At 36.1% G+C, this 18,635-nt stretch overlaps 5 protein-coding genes across 5 annotated transcripts; 1 reads left to right on the plus strand and 4 right to left on the minus strand.

The window, feature by feature from the left end:
• Positions 1 to 8: 8 nt before the first annotated feature.
• On the plus strand, positions 9 to 2,332 carry LOC124843738 (auxin response factor 19-like). Its single transcript, XM_088092742.1, has 3 exons — positions 9 to 721; positions 975 to 1,165; positions 1,588 to 2,332. Exons 1-3 carry the CDS (start codon positions 41 to 43, stop codon positions 1,721 to 1,723), a joined length of 1,008 nt encoding a protein of 335 aa, XP_087948868.1. The 5' UTR covers positions 9 to 40; the 3' UTR covers positions 1,724 to 2,332.
• Positions 2,333 to 3,437: 1,105 nt separating this feature from the next.
• LOC124843737 (uncharacterized) lies at positions 3,438 to 4,358 on the minus strand. The gene is made up of 2 exons (XM_047320547.2): positions 3,944 to 4,358; positions 3,438 to 3,805 (listed from the first exon to the last, which is right to left on the minus strand). The coding sequence occupies exons 1-2, from the start codon at positions 4,237 to 4,239 to the stop codon at positions 3,676 to 3,678; spliced, it is 426 nt and encodes a 141-aa protein (XP_047176503.2). The 5' UTR covers positions 4,240 to 4,358; the 3' UTR covers positions 3,438 to 3,675.
• Positions 4,359 to 4,956: 598 nt separating this feature from the next.
• On the minus strand, positions 4,957 to 8,270 carry LOC124843741 (U-box domain-containing protein 51-like). Its single transcript, XM_088092743.1, has 9 exons — positions 7,936 to 8,270; positions 7,694 to 7,776; positions 7,484 to 7,605; positions 7,122 to 7,381; positions 6,955 to 7,006; positions 6,606 to 6,861; positions 6,025 to 6,516; positions 5,126 to 5,920; positions 4,957 to 5,028 (listed from the first exon to the last, which is right to left on the minus strand). Exons 1-9 carry the CDS (start codon positions 8,174 to 8,176, stop codon positions 4,957 to 4,959), a joined length of 2,373 nt encoding a protein of 790 aa, XP_087948869.1. The 5' UTR covers positions 8,177 to 8,270.
• Positions 8,271 to 10,183: 1,913 nt separating this feature from the next.
• On the minus strand, positions 10,184 to 12,880 carry LOC124843742 (pollen receptor-like kinase 1). Its single transcript, XM_088093361.1, has 3 exons — positions 12,202 to 12,880; positions 11,306 to 11,899; positions 10,184 to 11,187 (listed from the first exon to the last, which is right to left on the minus strand). Exons 1-3 carry the CDS (start codon positions 12,857 to 12,859, stop codon positions 10,520 to 10,522), a joined length of 1,920 nt encoding a protein of 639 aa, XP_087949487.1. The 5' UTR covers positions 12,860 to 12,880; the 3' UTR covers positions 10,184 to 10,519.
• A 1,200-nt stretch (positions 12,881 to 14,080) lies between these two features.
• LOC124843739 (protein APEM9) lies at positions 14,081 to 18,406 on the minus strand. Its single transcript, XM_047320549.2, is given in 7 exon segments — positions 14,081 to 14,419; positions 15,627 to 15,979; positions 16,735 to 16,878; positions 16,881 to 17,016; positions 17,846 to 17,923; positions 17,996 to 18,139; positions 18,211 to 18,406. Coding segments are annotated over 7 exon segments (1,086 nt in total). The 5' UTR covers positions 18,312 to 18,406; the 3' UTR covers positions 14,081 to 14,289.
• Between the last annotated feature and the right edge of the window lie 229 nt (positions 18,407 to 18,635).

Genomic DNA, 18,635 nt, shown 5'->3' on the forward strand with positions numbered 1-18,635 from the left:
TAATTCTCGATTGCAGAGAAACACAATAGTAGGGGATGACATGGCTCAGTCTGCTTCAACAATCTTGAGTTCAAGTGCGTTAGAAACTATGTCATCAAATGCAAACTTGTTGAAAGATTTACAACCGAAGTCTGAAGTTAAACCTTCTCTGAATATTTCCAAAAGTCAGAATCAAGGGCATTTTGGCCTTCAGTCATACTTGAATGGTAGTGCTGTCCATACTGATTGTTTGGACACATCATCTTCTACAACATCAGTTTGCCTTTCTCAGAGTGACGCTCATATGCATCAGAATAATAATCCATTAGCTTACAATCCACATCCTATGTTGTTTAGAGACAATAGTCAAGATGGGGAAGTTCAGGCAGATGCTAGGGGCCATATTCCATATGCCAACAACATTGATAGCCAAATGGGAATGCCACTGAATCCAGATTCCCTTTTAACCAAGGGCACATTGGGGTTGGGGAAGGATTTGTCTAATAACTTCTCTTCAGAAGCCCTACTTGGTAATTATGAAAATAACAGAGATGCTCACCAGGAACTTTCATCTTCAATGGTTTCACAGTCATTTGGAGTCCCTGATATGGCCTTCAATTCAATTGATTCCACAATAGATGATAGTAGCTTTTTGAATAGGGGTGCATGGGCTCCACCAGCAGCACCGCCTCCACCACCTCTGCCACCAGCACAGTTTCAGCGGATGAGGACGTATACCAAGGTTTATTTTTTGTTTTTATGGTTATTTTAATAATAGAGTTTCAGCAGATGAGGATATATGTCTTGACGATATGCGTGTATGCTTTTCAGTTTTAACAATTTTTTTAACAATTTTTTGACAACAGATTACTATTTTATTGGTCCGTATATTTTAAATGGACCAATCATAAGCTATCACATATGTTGTTGTAAAAAAGTTGTTAGAGAGATATTTTCCTATTCTAAATTACCTTTTTTTCTTTTGGCCCTTTCAGGTATATAAACGTGGAGCTGTGGGAAGGTCCATAGACATAACGCGGTATTCAGGTTATGAAGAGCTTAAACAGGATCTAGCTCGTAGATTTGGAATAGAGGGGCAGCTGGAGGATCGGCAGAGGATAGGTTGGAAACTTGTCTATGTAGATCACGAGAGTGATGTTCTACTGGTGGGAGATGACCCTTGGGAGTAAGTCCAACTGTTTCCCTTTTCTCATTGGTTTGTCTTTTTGCATGTTCATATTCCTGGCTGGCAAGCCATAATGTTCCGTAGCTTTCGTTGACCTCGGTAGCCTATGGACCAGAAAGTTTTCTTCCACAGCTGACGCATTTTCCTCATTAGTACAATATAACAAATAATGTACCATTGTTCAAGTTGGTAGGCTTGAAGCGATCCCAAATGGATATGAATGTCTGGCAATTTGCCTTAGCAATTTTCAGCCTTTAATATTATGGAAATTAAGAGGAAAGCCAATTGCATTTTTAGAATGGCTAAAATTTCAGATTCCAAAAGAATTGGACCAATATGTTTAAATTTAGAAAAAATCGTAAAACCTTAAATTTTTGTGATGGCAAGATTTGGTATCTTATTGTTTGTGATGGGTATTTCAGGGAGTTCGTGAACTGTGTCCGCTGTATTAAAATACTTTCTCCTCAAGAAGTGCAACAGATGAGCTTGGATGGAGATTTTGGCAATGGCGGCCTTCCAAATCAAGCCTGTAGCAGCTCTGACGGTGGGAATACCTAAATGAGAGTCAAATAATACACTAACAATTCTTGCATAGTGGTAACTTAGATTATTTCTGGAGATACATTATGATCCCAGTTCCCAATGGCAGTTATTTTACTACTGGGAACGTAAGCGTCCTACATAGATCTTCGAAGCGATCTTTTGCAGTTTGAAGAAGTTCCGGCTCTGTTCTGGGCATGCAAAATGCCGCTGGTGCTACAAATTCAATTAAGTTATTAAGGCCATAGATAGATGCGTTATTGTAATACTAAAAAAATTATTATTGTTGGCAAGTTCTCTGTATTGTAGAAAGAAAGGTTTGATATTACGCGATGCTTTTGAATGTACAGAGTTGAAGGTTTATTGGCCCTCTAGGAGGAATTGCTTTGTAAACGCTATGCAGCTAGATTTTGAGGAAGCTCTCACGATCTTCCATCCTTGCAGGCATCTTTGCCTAGAGGGACTGTGAAGTAGAGAAACTTCAAATGTTGTAAGGTCAAGTGGATACTGTTGCTTTGTTTGCTTGAAGCGTAAGGACTAAAAATGGTGGAGTTATGAGACTGTAAAGGAGTTCAATTTAAGTTTTATTTTTAACTAAATAAATAGTGAATTTTGTTTTTCTGAAAATTCTATAATGTGTTTGACCCTACTGTCCTTGGTTTGTCTGAGGGGAGCAGAGGAATTTGGCATTTGCAAATCGCATCTTTTGCATTTTAGAGACACAGACACGACATACATGGCGGTGGGGCTCTCGGTGCAACCTGCGAAGGTGACAAAATCTGGGTCATTCCCCAAAGGATTGATGGCATCAATCTTTTCACTCATCATCATCAAATTGATTTTCCCTTATTTTCTCTGTTTCACACCGCGAAATAATAAGTAACACATACGTATACAAATTTTAATTATAAAAAATAATTAATTTAATTTAAAATAACTAGTATTGTTATACTTTTAGAAAGTTGTACATCTTGTGCTCTGAACACCACTGTGATACATATTAAGAATTGTAATCACAGAAAAATATACTAATGGTTAAAGGGGAGATAAATTTATTTTGAATTTTATTTCCAAGATATAAATGATGACGAGTTCCGCGATTTTGAATGCCTCTAATGTAATCTTATATATTATCATATCAAATTCTAAAATCATTTCAATTAATCATAAGAAATTATCATTACTACTTTGATTGTCAGAAAGCCAAGTTTTACTGTCACATATATTCTAATGAAATCTTGTATCCAATGTTCTTTTTTTTTTCATAATTTTTCTTTTTGCAAACTTTCATGAGTTGTTTGATTTTATGGATTTTTCTTTTCTTCAATTTTCTCACTTTAACTGACTCATTAAACCTCAATCATTAGTGGAAATTTGACCTTATTTATTCGAGCAGTTTGACCTTATTTCTTGTCGTGAAAAAACATATAACAAATCTAATTTTTATATTATTAAAAATTGTAAAGTGTTCAATTTCTGCATACTGGTAAAAATCATAATACTAAAATTATAATTAATACAGATTTTAAATTAATTATAACAAATATCACCAAACTTGTGGTTGAAAGTATAAAAGTGATATGCTATATTCACTTGTTAAAAAAACTCAATATATATACAGCCGTTGAAATAAAATAGAAAAAATCTAATGAAATTGAAAGACACATATCTGGTGAATTGGATATACACTGTGAAGAAGATAAATCCAAAAAATATGGAAGAGAATGCAGAGTTGAAAAAGACAAGTGCATTTCTGGGGAATATACTTGTAATGTTTATATTATTCCATAAACAATTGCTTCGATTTTCGTAAGGAAGGGTCTAGCTTAGCTGAGCTTAGCTTGAAAGACATTTATTGAGGTTGATGCTGCTAATTCTCAATTGAATCACAGAGATACAATAGTAGCAGTATGTGATAATAAAATAAAGCATCTGATTCATTATAATGTTGTGTACGTTGGTTGGTTGGTTCATGCTGCAAGAATAGGCACAGACACATTGAGGGCATTATTGTGTTTGTAGTAGTACTTGTCTTGCTCATGTTCGTAGTTTCTAATGTGAGCCTCACGGCATTGTGCACTACAAAACGCTTTCTCGCCTCTGCATTAAGACATTTAATTGTTAATTAGTTTCTTAATTTATTACATACAACTCTAATTACAGACTTAATCACAAAATCATGCTGAAGTCAAACTGCTGTATCCACAGTTACAGACAAAAACAAAAGTCGAATAGAACCTGTAAATGAAGATGTCGATCCCATGAAGATGTTTGTAGCAAAGGTTGCAGGAGTTGAGAAAATGAGGAGTGGGAAACAGAAAGCGGGTTCCAGTGCTGAGAGGGGAAGCATGGAAAAGGTCATAGCTTGAGGAAAAGTTTGCAGCAGGTTTAGCAGAGGAAACAACATCAATGGAGTTGTTGATGTTGGTCACACTCATGGCTGCCACTATTCCAAGCCCAACAACCCCTTTCTCCAAAACCATTCTATTCCTGTTCGTTGATGATTTTCTGGGATTAGAATTAGACTTCTCCATTAATTCTGAATGATATTGATGAAGCAGAAAGAGTGAGCAACTCCGTCTCTCTTTCCTGTGGAGTCTCTCAAAAGAAAGAGTTAGAGCAGTGCATGAACGAATATCTACACAAAAATCTAACTCACATGCACGCAGTGCCACAATTTCGGAATTGGGATATTAATGTTATATTATTGTTTTGTGGACTAAAACACTCGTAATGCATTGCCACAATTTATTTAATATTATTTTTATTATGTTTTACTTTTATATTATATATTAAATGAATGTAAAAATATGTCGGTGGAGCAAGTGAGATAGATTCCAAACTTTATTTAATTGTATTTACAACTAAATATAATTTAGAAAAAGATTAAGCAATCGTTTTAATTTGTGTAAAGTGAAGAAGCCAATCGAAAGAGAGTTTTCTAAGAGAGTTGCATCAATGCTTTGTTTGTATTAATTGGTTGAATATATATTGAGAAACAAAGACAAAGTACGCTGAAGTCCGATGAATTGTGTTTGTTCTGTGCATCAACTTGTGGAGTGGAATAGAATGAAGGATTGCAACATTTTCTCGGAGGATATTCTCCGAGTGCTGTCAATGATCCATGATATGAAACAGGACTGAGTGTTGTGAATGATGATCCTGCTGCCTCAATCATATTCATTTCATGGGTTGAGGACTTCCAAAAAGCTGTGGTGCTACGCTTGAGCCTGAATATTTACCCACTTGGATTACAGTCTCCCCTGTGATGATGAGCTTGAGCGGCTTTCGTATCCAGAGAACCCCGACAAGTCACTCGTGTCCTACAATGCAAGACATATTCGTTCAGTATTTGATGATGAGGAAATTTAAGGAATCACAATCATTTCCAAGCAAAAACTAAGTGGAGCTGGCACTGACAGAATGTGTGGATGATGATGGGTTACTGTTTCTTGGAATATACCCTCCACCGCCGCCGCCATTTCCTCCGGTTCGAAGTCCAAACATCATCATAGGCGACATGCTTTCTTCAGCAAATGCCCTGAGCTTATTGAGCTCAGGCAAGACAACTTTTCCAAGATCAGGTCTATCTTTTCTCCTCATTTCTGCACATCCCAGGGAAAGCTTTGCGAAATGCATGGCATGTTCAACTGGCCAGTCCTCAACAGCTGGGTCAAGCATCTCGGGAAAAGTCCCTTTCTCGATGGATCTCGAAACATGATGAGTCAAACCCATCGGAGGCCTCGCCGTCACCAATTGCAGAAGCATGATCCCCAGAGAGTATATGTCGGATTTGATTCCCAGCATGCCTGTTTGCTGGTACTCCGGGTCGATGTAGCAGAAGGTTCCGGCAGTGGAAGTCATGCGATACTGTGTCACGCTGTCAGCAACGGAAGGAGGCACCAGCCTGGCCAACCCCACGTCACTGATCTTGCTCACGTAGTTCCGGTCAAGGAGAATGTTGCCCGGTTTTAGGTCACGGTGGACCAGTGGCTCTGGTTTCGTCTGGTGGAGGAAAAGCAGACCTGTTGCTATCTCTGCGGCAATTTGGAACCTTAGCTGCCATGGAAGAGGAGGACGTGAGCTTCCTCTCCTGAACAAGCACTCATCCAAGCTTCCATTCGCCATGTACTCATACACAAGACAACCATACTCCGGACATGCCCCCAGCAACAGAACCATGTTTGGATGCCTTATGCGACTCAACACTTCTACCTGCATAAAGCAACCAAATTTATCATTTTAAACTTGTTCATGTTTCTTTTCATATCTATCATGCAATCGTTTTTTTTTGTGTGTTAAATTGCAAGAAACCATACTTCCTGTTGAAACTGCTCGCGCCCTTGAGCTGCATCTGGCTTTAAGACCTTGATGGCAACCTGGGTGCAATCCAGTTCACTCCTGTAGACAGGACCATAACCTCCTTCGCCGATCTTAAGAGAGTCCGAAAACATGTTTGTCGCCTCTTCAATTTCCTCAATGGTGTACCTTCTGTACATGGCAGGGCCGTGTCCAAAGCTTTCACTCGGTTTCCTCCTCTCTACTTGGGTCATTCTCTTCTGTGCTTCCAGTGCGGCGATTTTTTCAAGGGCTTCTGCTCTGATTCTATCCTGCTCCATCTCCATGAATTGTACGGCCGAGGCATCAACCGTTTGCGAATCTTCCGATCTCTTCTGTTCTTCCGCTTTCCAACGTTGAAGCTCCATCGCCCTCTGCTTTGCAGTCATAGCTTCTTTGCAGGCCGAGCTGTACATATCCATCGTCTGCTTCAGTTCCTGCTTCAGCCTCCTCATCTCGAATTCAACATCATCCTGTAATTACAGAAAACAAAAACATCGACTTTTAATTTGCTTTCTTACACATACGTGCATGCATGCATTCTTGATTGCTATGTACGTACCGTGCAGTCTGATAACCTTGACTGCGAGGAGAAGGAGTAGTCATCAATGCTATTGGTTTGCGAGGACATTGAAGAAGCGAAGCTTCTGGTGTCAGAATCCGAAACACCCGAAAGCCTCCCACTCGCAGTGTCCAAATCGTCGTACATTGTCGGGAATATTCGATCGATGCTTGGCCTTCCGCTGCTCACAAATGATATGTCAGAATCCGGAAGTTTTGAAGACTCGTATGATTTTCCAGCCCTTGTGAATGGTGATCTGCAGGACCATATATACCATAAACGGTGAAATCTTATTTCTACAAACAACTGTGCTAGTATTAATTAGCGTTTAATCTTGATCGTAACTTACATGATATCATCATCATCCAACACCATCTGGCGTATCCCACTCCCTTGTGAAGCTGCATTTAAGTAATTCAAATGAATTATATTTGTATATATGGAGACAGGTAGATCAGAATGGCGTGATTGGATATGGCAAATTGAAAATAAAGAGAAAAATGAATTGACATATACGTCGTGGTGGGTAGTTGCGGGTTTGATGAGATTCAAAAAGTCCTTCAGGGTTTCGCATCAGTGGCTGGTAGCGTGGCTGCGGCTGTAGTGGCTGTGGCTGTTGTGGCTGCAATTGGTTACGTGGTGCGGCAGGTTTAGGAGCCAATGGAGCAGTGGCAGATCTCACACTCGAGATTTTTCCTTTAGAAATTATATACACTGTGCAGAATGGTGGCGCTCCCTTTGACACAGAGCTTGGAACATCCGTTGTTCTAAATCTCCTGTCATGAATATTGATTTCAATGGGATCTGTTAGCAACCAAAACTAGAATTTCAATGTTATTAAGAAGATGATTATTGATAAAGGAGAAAACGTTCTTTACCTAACAATGCCACCCCTTGATGGCGCCCCAAGTACCAGAAACTCGATGGAATTCACAGAAATGTTTTCCAATAATGCCTTAGATATATCCATGTCCTCCAACAACACTTCTCTGCATTGTATCTGTCGGAAATAAACACAAGTCAACAATTTTAGTATCTTGTTCATGAACTAGTTCTGAGATATCACACAGGTTTTCACGAGAACTAACACTTTTTCTATTGCAGAAAACTCTAAACGATTCGAAGAGTTCCTTGGATTCGTTGTCACCCACAGCTTCGTTGGTGGAATTCCCTGCATTCATCAGGCATTGAAGTCAGGAATGTGTATATGCATGTCAACATGAAGTATTTTCTTTTTTCTTTTTAATATTATTGTAGTAATTCCTAAGAACTTATTTAGATCATAGAATATTAAACATTATGTAAAGGTTTGAATGAGATATGGAACAACCTGAGGATGATTTTTGTCTGACATGGATGAGCAAGAGACATTGATCCTTGGGAAGAAGGTTGTCGACTGCCCACTTGGCAGCATGTTGGCTGGTCTTGTTATTCTCAATGGCCACAGCCACCACACGTCCTGCACCAAGCTTCTTCTCTGAGTTCATCCTCGACATTTGATTTTTCCTAGAAAGATTTGTCGGAGGATTTTGAGAAATTATTGAGTAAGCAGCATTGTGGTTTGATGACATAAATATAAGAATTGAGAATTGTGCTGTCGTTGGTTTGCAATTTGTTGATGGGTTCCAAAATTAGCAGTTTTTGTAGGAGCTTTAGCGCAGCAACCCTTCGTTTTGGGAATGTACAGTTGGGTTGCAGTTATCTTCTCTCACATCACCAAATCCTTATCACTTTATAAAGGATTTAGTCAAATTCCAGACAAAAATATTCTCTAAATCAACTACAAATATAGATATAGTTGCTTCTAGTTAATCCTTAAATTTATTAATGTGCACATTTTAGCTGTGTTCAACCCTCTATTTTTTACAACAATGATAATGTCCCTTGTGTGAGAGTTACTTTTTAATTTCGACTTAACTATGATAAATTTTTTAGGAAATCTTGCATAGACACTCATCTAGCATACGCATTCGGTCATAATTAATTAAAATAAAATTTAAAACACTCACTTTCACATTTTGGTACATACAAGATATATATTTATGTGTTTTTAAAATCATTTTTAAACCGAAAGTTTAATTCAAAATGAAAGTTTAGTTTTTCTTTCTTTCGAGTTTTTCATCATTCCATCACTATGTCTCAACCTTTTTTTCACTTTAACTGAAAAAGTAATCCAAAATAAAGTTTCAGATATAAATAGTTATTTATAACATCAAGACATAAACTATTTATATCTATAAAAAATTTCAGTTTTCTCAAAGATATACATGAAGAGTTAATTTAAATAAAATATAAAAATTTGGAGATGATTTTTAAATTAATTTTATATAAAAACTACTTCTAAAATTAGAAAACATGCTGTGATTTATTATTTAAAAGAAAAAATAAATCTTAAATTAACCGTAGTATTTTATTCTTATTTTTTAAAATTTGATTTCAAAGTACATACTGCATTGCAACTTAAATGCGAATTTGTTACTTTGTAGCTAATTTTTATATTATTCATTCTACACTTAACTTTGATAATCAAATTAAGAAAATTTAGGAATAAAATGATTTAGTTAATTTAATATTAAAATGATTAATGTGTTCTAATTCTTGAAGTATTTTTTTACGTAAAATTAATCACAAAAGTGTGTTGGAATTATTTATGCATTATTTTATTAGCTCTTCAGTCATACCTTTAAAAAACTGAAACTTTTAAATAATCATTTTCATTTATAACCGAAACTTTTACTTTGAGTTAAGTTTTCATTTAAATAATAATGAAAATGGTTGTGAAGGAATAACAAAAAACATGTTCTGAAAACTTGAAGGAAGAAAATTTGAACTTTTATTTTGAATCAAGTTTCAGTTAAATAATAAAAACAATTATAATTTCAAAACATGAAAGTGAGCAAGTTGTTAGTGGTTTAAGTTTAATTTGAATTAATTATTAAATTGTGATTAATTAATTATGTATGAGAGTGAAGTTTGAAGTGGTTGTATATGTACAAAAAATTACTGGTGAACAGTGTATCCTAAAACAAGTATGTAATGAGATAAAAAACACTTGAGTTCCAAACCCAATCAAAACCACAACATAACTTTGTTTCTCATTCTAGTTCAAATGCCTGATTACAAAGCCATTAATGAAAACTTGATCTGGAGAGAACATTCAACAAGGTATAATGAAGCATTCTCAACCAGGAGATTCCAAAATCTGTACCTTTTCGAACTATTGCAAGAACTGTGCCATCATAGACCTCCAAAACTTCCTAATATTCATTAACAAAGTTAAGAGTGTCTATACATTCTTATAGCTACGTATATTTGATAGAAGTCTCATCATTACTATAAATAAAATCAATTTAAAATATTCATATGAATATAAGCGTCACCTTATAAGTGGATTTTATATGTTTGAAATTTCTTAACATAATATAGTAAAATTATAGATTAAAACCTATTCTAACTATGTTTTTTAAACGTATTATTCTATCCACTGTCAAATCACTCTCATTAATGATTAATGTTTCCCAAAAATATACACTTTTGCAACTCAAAAGAAAGTAATATCAATGTCCAATTTGCTTGTTCTTATAGATAATATGTACTTGAGAATTTTTTGAATGAATAATCATGCATTTGAGTATATTATAACATTTATATTGAACCCATGACAATACATTTCTTGCGCACAAGAATGAGTCTATTCTATTTTCCTTCCTAAATTACTGTACATGCTCTCTTCTAGAAAAGAATACGAAGCTTCAGATAGCCTTGGTATAAGTTGGAATAAATGAAACTGGGATATAGAAACTAAGTACTAAAGAAATGAGTTGAATCAACTTCAAAATCTGTCTCATCTTGCATGGATGCATATATATATACTCGTATTTCATTCCTTCATTCATGATGCCTTGGCAACCTCATTAAGTCATATCTATGGGGAAACTAACTTCACCTGACTGAGTCTGCCTGATTTCAACTTCACTAGCATTAGAAGAAGAACGGGAATTGTGATCCTCGTTATCAGTTTCGTTTACTTGATGAATTCTATCTACAACTTCTTTTAAGTCCCATCTCTTATCAACGTCCCTTTCACAACAAGCCAATGCAATCTTCAAAAGCTTTATCATCTCTCCCTCACTGTTTGTGCTTACCTCCATATCCTTATCAAACACCTCACTGCTACACTCTTCCGAGACCGAATGGACCCAGTTTGCCAAACTCAAATCACTTCCTTTACCTTGTAGAAAGTTAACAGGAAGATTTCCCGTTAGAATCTCCAAAATAACTATCCCAAGACTCCACACATCAGTCTTCTTTGTAATGCGACCATGCTGCAAATACTCTGGGGACTTATAGATCACCATTATGTCAGGAGCAAGATCTTGGTTTATCACTGGTACCAACCCATAGTCCGTCAGAAGGGGTTCCAAAGATTCATTCAGAAGAACGTTCGAGGATTTGAGATGTCCATGCGCCGCTATTAAGCTTGGCATCTCCCTGTAGAGATATTGAAGTCCTTCTGCTATGCCTTTCACTATCTTCAACCTACTTCCCCACTCCAGGCTTCGCTGCCCTAGAGCTTGGTATCCTGAAACAAATAACCATCTCTTGCATCAAGAAAGTTTACATATCACATCATCATTGACAGTAAACACCACACCGAATTAGAAGAAATGGTTAAAGAAAAAACAATACATATAATATACCATGGAGGCGAACAGCCAAGCTGCCATTGTGAACAAAGTCAGTAACGAAGAGTTTCTCCTCCTTTCTGTAGTAGTAGGCAATGAGAGGAAGCAGATTAGGATGATTTAAGCGACCAAACCGTCGCATGTGCTCCTGAAACTCTTCCCTTCCGACATTGTTCATTTGCTTGAATCTCTTGACCACCATAGCTGGTCCATTTACCAAACAAGCCTTGTAGGAAGAGCTGTAACAACCACTGCCCAGTACCTCAGCTGAGGCTCTCAGTAGTTCATGCAAATCAAACCGGTCTTTGTGATCCCTCACAAACGATAACATCATGGTGTCTCCTTTGCTGATGCGGCTCGAGGAGCGGGACCTGTGACTTCCTTCCTCTGATGGTTCCCTACTTCTTGCTTTCTTGTGGGACATTGATGGTGAATCTTCCTCAGACACATCTGGCACCCGCTTTCTTCTCCGGCGAAGGACTAACAACACTACTGCTCCAATAACAACCAGTGCTACAACAACAAGAACAACAGTCACAATAATACTCAGAAGTGATAGCTTTTTGGACGGGCATGCTTCTAACGGTGCTCCACATAGCCCTTCATTACCTGCATGCTCATTTCGAACAAATATTTATTTAGGAATTATAATATAAGGGTTTAAAACTTACATATATTTTTGTAAGTTATGTAATAAAAAGTGAAGCTTCACTTCCATGATCTGCATGATAAAAGTATGCATGGAAGATAGAATAGGTTATAAATTGCAGTTGCGGCCTTATGATCCTTAACATTGGTCACAACACAAACCATATTTTAAAACCTTTGATAAACTAGCCATGGAAAGTCTAAGTTGTAGTTGGATGAAACAGTAAAATATGTACTCATATGTTAGTTTTTGGCTTAATTACCAGAGAAAGCTGAAATTGGCAGGTCACGGAGGCCCTCTGGTATTTGTCCCTCTAATTTATTATCAGCTGCAGAAAAAGATTTCAATGGACGTTGAAAATTGGGTATGGAGCCGGTGAATTGGTTTCCTTCGAGCCTCAACTCGATAAGCCTGGGCATGGATGCGAGGGAAGTTGGAATATGACCCGTGAAGCGGTTGTTGGACAAATGGATTTTCTTTAACCATTTCATGTCCTGAAAAGCCTGAGAAGGAACCTCCCCAAAAAACTTGTTATTGGAAAGAAAAAGGGCCTTCAAACCCAGAATGCCGTTGATGTAAGGCCATTCAGTGTTAAAATCATTGTTCTTGAGGCTTAAGGTTCGGAGATAGGGTAGCTTCTCGAGGGTTTGAACGTCAACGACCCCTTTGAGTCTCATGTTCTCGAGCGTCAAACCCCAGACGTGCCCCTTATAACACTGAACGTAAGGCCAGTTAGGTTGTTTGGGAGAACACGGAGGGACGGATTCATTCCAGGAAGACAAGGCATGTTTGTTTTCAATGGAGTCTTTGAATCCGAGGAGCAATTCTTTGTCTGAAGCAGTTACGATGAGGAGAATATGCGATAAAAATGAAGATGAAAGGAGAAACGTGAATGGAGTCAAAGAAGTGGAGAGTGCCATAGTGAAGGGACAGGGTTGGCACACGCACAGGGAAGGGTGCGCCGTGCACGCCCTCCAGACAGGCCTATCTGTTTCGAACGGCCGAGGAAGACAAGAGTTGGAGATGATGGAGATGCAAAACTTTACATCACATTCCATTCAAACATGCAAAAACGCAAGGAGAGAGAAAATCACACACATCCAATAATAGCACTTCCCTTTCACAGCTCTCAGGTCCCTCCTTCTTTTCTTTTCTTTCTCTCATAACATAATAAAATAATAATAATAATAATAATCTTTTTCACCCTTTTCACAGTAACACTAATAATAATGATAATACAGATAATCTTTTTTACAGTAATAATACAAATAATATATCTCAATAATAATACAAATATATAATTTGTCAAGGTTGAACAAGTCCTTCTATGTTTCTTGCATCTCAAAGTGTACGTTTAAATGAAATGTTATTTTGCTCAAATATTAAATTAGTAACAATTATCAATTTAACAATATGCATAATATTGTTAAAGTTTTATCATAGATTTCATCTATAATTAAATTAGAGTTAAAAAATTACGGCAAAAATATAAAAATCAATTGGCAAAATAAATGTTAAATCTTTCTTTTTGCCTTGAATTGTATAATTTGTTGTATATTCGTAGGGAGTATCACGTACCAGAATAAGATTGTAACTTGTTTCTGGTGTCGGTTATACATGATGATTATAGACTAACAAGTACTGATACCTTATTTTTATGCACTATAACTATGAAGCTTTATTGTACATTTTTTAATCGTATTCATATTCAAAAAACAATAATTTTAAGAGTTATAGTCATATTGACTAATTTAAATTCGGCTGTATTCTTGTTCATTTCAAAACTATTTCATAAATTTCACTTTTTGTTTTAACTAGTTCGATACATTGTATCAAATTAAAGTTACATTTCTTTAGAAAATAATAAGTTATACAACCATTGCAACCTCTAAACATTCTAAATTTAATTGTTTTTATATTTCGGCGTTGGCATATAAGAAGACGACTTCAATAGCGTCTCTGGAAAAATTTTCACTGGTACATTTATTTGGTGAATCATTATTTTTTAACCGGGTTGTGTAATTTTGTCCACTTTTCTAAATGTACAAAGTTTTAGGACAAATCACGCCAACACTTCCTGACATCTAATGCAATTACACACAATATTTCACTTTTTCCTGACATAACATATAGCTACAGAATGATAAATTAAGAAAACTTTGTGCTAATAGAAGGCTGGGTGGTGCTACATTGTTACATATATTATTATCCAAAGGTTCAATTGATTAGCATACTGTAGCGCATATTCAAACAATATTTGCCTAAATGAAACTTTGGTTGAGGATCAGTTACGTTATGACAAGCTTCTGATTAAGGAAATGCTCGATCGGTCAACAATTCCATCATGGCCTCACTGACCTTGACGTGTTGCAACAGATGGAGGTTGAACAGCTGCCAGAGGATTCACTTGGTACGAAAATGCAAGCTGCCACAAATCTACCAAAGCCCTCTTTGCGGAGATAGCCTGTCTTCTTAAAATCCTAAATCACGAATAGTCTCAGTCATTCAGAATCATGTAATCCCTCTGAAGCACAAAGAGAGCAAATATATATTGCAAAACTTGCTATAACCCTTATAAATCCATTCAATAAGTTTGGTTACAGTAAAAAATGCATATTATTAATTTGGTATTCAGTATAGTAACACTTGCTTGTTAACCAAGGGTGCCTCAACCTTAGAATAAATAAAATGCAGATTCTTCACCATGAGACAGAAGAAAGTGAAATGGATTTTACTCATGATCATAACAGATTCCATAAGAAATTACAAGAGAATAAAAAATTCACATGAGGGGGTGGGGGGCGTTTTAATTAAAAGCTAGTATCAAATATAGGTCAATCCGTTTGCAATGACATGGTTCTTGAGAGGTTACTAAATATCCTACAAATTCTATAACTAAAAATACCAGGAATCACAAGCTTTCAAGTCAAAAAACACAACTCACAAGCTGCCTCTTCATAATCTTGCTGTCCATCAGGTATGGTCTAAAACACACTCCTTTTCAAGTTTTAACATTATAATATTCCCATGTTCCTATTGTATTTTACATACAAACCACATAACAAGTTATCAAAATATAAATTAAATAAGGATTGCATCAATATAAGATAGTCCCTCCACACACCCATTAAAATTAAACATTACAATAGCTTTTCACAAACCCCACTAACCCCAACTAAGAAAATAACTCAAGAGAGTCAAAAGATTGCTGAATTAATGTGATAGAGCCCAAGTAGAAAGGCGGAGTATGAGAGTAGTTGACAGGTTTGGAACACTAGGAGGAATCTTCTATTGCTATGTGATTCTAAGTTTCTTATCATCAGGGAAATTTGTTATTAATTCTTATTCACTTGTCCTAAATTCTAGAAAGTTGTTAAGGGCAGAAAAGTTATGGGAATTCTGTTAGGGAACATTTTCTGGTTTTCCTTAGGAACTTTTCAAAGGTAGCAGGATTCTCTCCTATCTCCGAAGCAAAGCTAAAATCTGAACCCTAATAAAGGTCCTAAAGAGGTGATATTTTGCTTAAGATGAATTACAGCAACTAAACAGGTAAAAACAAAAATGACTAATATACAACTAAAGATGATTTTGATATGAAAGGGTGTTGTATCCGCTAAAGATGAGAGGATGCAGAAAACAGATACTAGAGATACATTCTACTATGGAGCTACAAATTTAAGTGAGTACCTTTTTATAGTGGCTTGCTTCTTTCTGAAAACATAGAAGATGAACACTAGTAAACAGCCAAGCATGATCTTCCCACTAGTTATGACAAACTTAGTAGAGCCAATCTTCAAATGGATACCACGGAAGCAACAGAAATATGCTTCTATTTGTTTAGACAATTTTATAAGAGCATTCTTGGACCTATCCTTTTCATTGTTTAGATGTTTGGTTTTGAAGGCTTGAGGTAATCCTTCAGAAATATTTCGTTCTTTCAAAGAATAATCTTCATTTCTATTTGTAGGTGACTGAGGAAAAGGTTGTGACAGAATAGTACTTTCAGGAGAATGCATGGAACGTAACCTTCTTAGAAGTCCCTACAAAATATAATGTCATACAAATAGTTACCAAATGAATGAGGGAAGGACACTGCCTAAGAGCAAACAAGCCAACACTTACAAAAAGACAAGAAGAGTTTATTGGTTATGCTAGGAATAAATTTAGGGAGTATTATAAACTCTGCAGGTTTAATTTAGAAGAAGAAAGAAGGTCAAGTTATAATTTTGGTGTGGGAAACTAAGTTAAATCAGTTATTGTATAGGCTATAAATAAGCCCTCTATTGATTTGGGAGGACTTTTTGAAATAATTCTTTTAAGTGGACTTTTCTGGTGTGAGAAGGAGAGGGCTCCTTTTGATGGCATACTTGTATTTACCTCTGATTTTGTACGAGTCTGATACTTAAATCAATGAAGAGGACTCCTAACATAAGGTATTGTATTCAGAGAATGGTTGTAATATTTAGAGTAGTTATTCAGCTAGAGATAAAGTTTACCAACGAAATAACCCCTGCAGACAGCAAAATAAACAACACTATAAAAAAAAAAAAGTTGGCGAAGTAATTTTTCCAAATGTCAGCTTAGATTAATAAATTCAACGTACTGATAAAAGTATACATCCGATTCCTTCCACCAATAAAGACAAAAGAGAATGCAGTGAACTGTTTTTTTTTTCAATTAATCAAAATTACACCATAACTTTGTTTCTCATTTCTAATTCAGATGCCTGATTACAAAGCCATTAATCTTGACTTATATGACACATGAAAACTTGATTTGCGGAGAACATTCATACCTGTCGATTTTCCTCAGGCAATGAAGCATTCTCAACCCAGGAGATTGCCAGATCTATGTCTTTTCGAACTGTTGCAAGAAGTGTGATGCCATAAAGCTCGACAACTTCCAAATATTCATTAATTTCAAGAACTATGTGTTTTCTTTTATACTTCCATCCTCTGCATTCTTCTCTGTAATGACTGCACAATATCTTGCCTCTTCAAGAATCCATCCATTAAGGAAATCCTCGACAAATTCTTGAACACCAAGTCCAGAACCTTGTGCAATTTGAAAACAAGCTCTGTGTAACAGAAGAACAATTTACCCAATAACAAAATCAATTCTCTGCAGCAGTATTATTAAAACTCAGAATGCATACAAGGTAGCATGTTAATTAGAGAGAATGACCAAAACAAGTATGAACGCAAACATCAAAAGGAGAAACAGGTCCAGAAAGAGAAATTCAGACAAAATCAATCGTCCCTCCTTTTCTCTAACTACAACAGAATTTATACTAAACTCTTGACCAATCAAAATCCCTCAACCTAGAGTTAGTTATTTTAATTCTCGTGCTTTTCCTGCCTCCATGATCATCAGGATCTGCTGTCAGCTGTCCCTGCTGAATTGCATCAGTAATTGACTCTTCTGCCTCTGTTATTAATTTTTTGGTTACTAGTCTCAGCTGCAATTGTTACACTGAACCAAAAGTAAAAACATTGGTAGTATCACTCTCCTTACACATGGTCTTTCACTAATACCCTGTTGGCAGACATATCTATATGGAAAACATAAAAACAGTGGAACCCTATTGTCAAACACTATATAGAAAGGACACAGATCCTGCAGAATCATGATCCTGAACGAATAAGCTATCTCGGGTATTCAGGGATCAGAAATGAAATGCTCACATCAAGAATAAAAGTAAAAAATGGCAATCATACATGACATTGGGTGTGTTTGGAAACCTGTTCAATCCGCAGTGATTGGATGTATTAAACTTTACAATGAATAAATGGACAAGGTGAGTATTAAATTGAGTGACGCTGAACAAGAGTTGAGCTGAAGCCAACTGGTATGGTACATGAAATTGTTATTAACCAGAAGATGTTAAAGAAAGCAAGCATACCGACCCAGCAAGAAGAACACGGGGAGGAATAGCTTTGACTGAAATGAAATGCAGTCTAAGTTGATCAATAATGTGTTGAGTCCTGCACCAAAGCAACGATGATTCAATTTTAGAAGGAAATGTGGAGAAGATGGAGATGGGAATGTAAAAAAACCTGGGAAGGTGGATAAGTGCCTGGAGAAGCACCATGGCAGTGGATTCCAGCATATCTAGAGTTGCAAGGGAGCCATGACGCAAGCGTTCCAAAATAGAGGATGCCAACGATGCGGCTTCTTGGTACATAGAACAAACAAGGAAGCTGCATCGGAAAAAACACATCATCAGACAGATTCTGGTTTTGGGTAGTTCTGCAATTGATTCACTCATTACCTCTCTGAAGCCTCAATTTCTTTCCATATAGCAGCAGCTTCAGAGTCTGAGTCTGACTCCAACTCCGTCGTGATTTGCATCGACTCGGTCCTAATTTGCATAGTCTCCTCCTCACCTCACAAATCAAAACCACAAAAAGGGAAAAATCAACAGCACCTCCTTTCTTCAACAATTCATCTATGTATTATCTATTACACACACATATATAATAGTATATTATATAATGTAATTAATTAAAGTTATTTAAAAGAGTAGTAATATAAGACAAATATAATAAAATATTTAAAAATATAAAAATCTAATAATAATAATAATGATATTATATTATAAAATTATTTAGATAATCATATAATTATAAAGAATTATATTATTTATAAATAATTTTAATTTTCTTATTTAAAATAAACTCTTACAAATTTAATAAT

This window comes from Vigna umbellata, chromosome 6 (genome assembly GCF_029865625.1).
Source record: "Vigna umbellata cultivar VRB3 chromosome 6, Vumbellata_1.0, whole genome shotgun sequence".
In the NCBI taxonomy this organism is placed as follows: domain Eukaryota; kingdom Viridiplantae; phylum Streptophyta; class Magnoliopsida; order Fabales; family Fabaceae; genus Vigna; species Vigna umbellata.

What these genes read in the sequence shown, in the direction of transcription:
- LOC124843741 (XM_088092743.1), bottom strand. Translation starts at nt 8,176, where the DNA reads ATGTCATCAAACCACAATGCTGCTTACTCAATAATTTCTCAAAATCCT. An exon ending in TCAAGGGGTGGCATTGTTAG is followed by an intron (nt 7,382 to 7,483) that starts GTAAAGAACGTT and finishes TATTCATGACAG; the next exon opens with GAGATTTAGAACAACGGATG. An exon ending in CAAGGTTATCAGACTGCACG is followed by an intron (nt 6,517 to 6,605) that starts GTACGTACATAG and finishes CTGTAATTACAG; the next exon opens with GATGATGTTGAATTCGAGAT.
- LOC124843738 (XM_088092742.1), top strand. Translation starts at nt 41, where the DNA reads ATGGCTCAGTCTGCTTCAACAATCTTGAGTTCAAGTGCGTTAGAAACT. An exon ending in GGATGAGGACGTATACCAAG is followed by an intron (nt 722 to 974) that starts GTTTATTTTTTG and finishes TGGCCCTTTCAG; the next exon opens with GTATATAAACGTGGAGCTGT. An exon ending in GTGGGAGATGACCCTTGGGA is followed by an intron (nt 1,166 to 1,587) that starts GTAAGTCCAACT and finishes TGGGTATTTCAG; the next exon opens with GGAGTTCGTGAACTGTGTCC.
- LOC124843737 (XM_047320547.2), bottom strand. Translation starts at nt 4,239, where the DNA reads ATGGAGAAGTCTAATTCTAATCCCAGAAAATCATCAACGAACAGGAAT. An exon ending in ATCGACATCTTCATTTACAG is followed by an intron (nt 3,806 to 3,943) that starts GTTCTATTCGAC and finishes GTCTTAATGCAG; the next exon opens with AGGCGAGAAAGCGTTTTGTA.
- LOC124843742 (XM_088093361.1), bottom strand. Translation starts at nt 12,859, where the DNA reads ATGGCACTCTCCACTTCTTTGACTCCATTCACGTTTCTCCTTTCATCT. An exon ending in GCCAATTTCAGCTTTCTCTG is followed by an intron (nt 11,900 to 12,201) that starts GTAATTAAGCCA and finishes ATGAGCATGCAG; the next exon opens with GTAATGAAGGGCTATGTGGA. An exon ending in CTTGGCTGTTCGCCTCCATG is followed by an intron (nt 11,188 to 11,305) that starts GTATATTATATG and finishes TATTTGTTTCAG; the next exon opens with GATACCAAGCTCTAGGGCAG.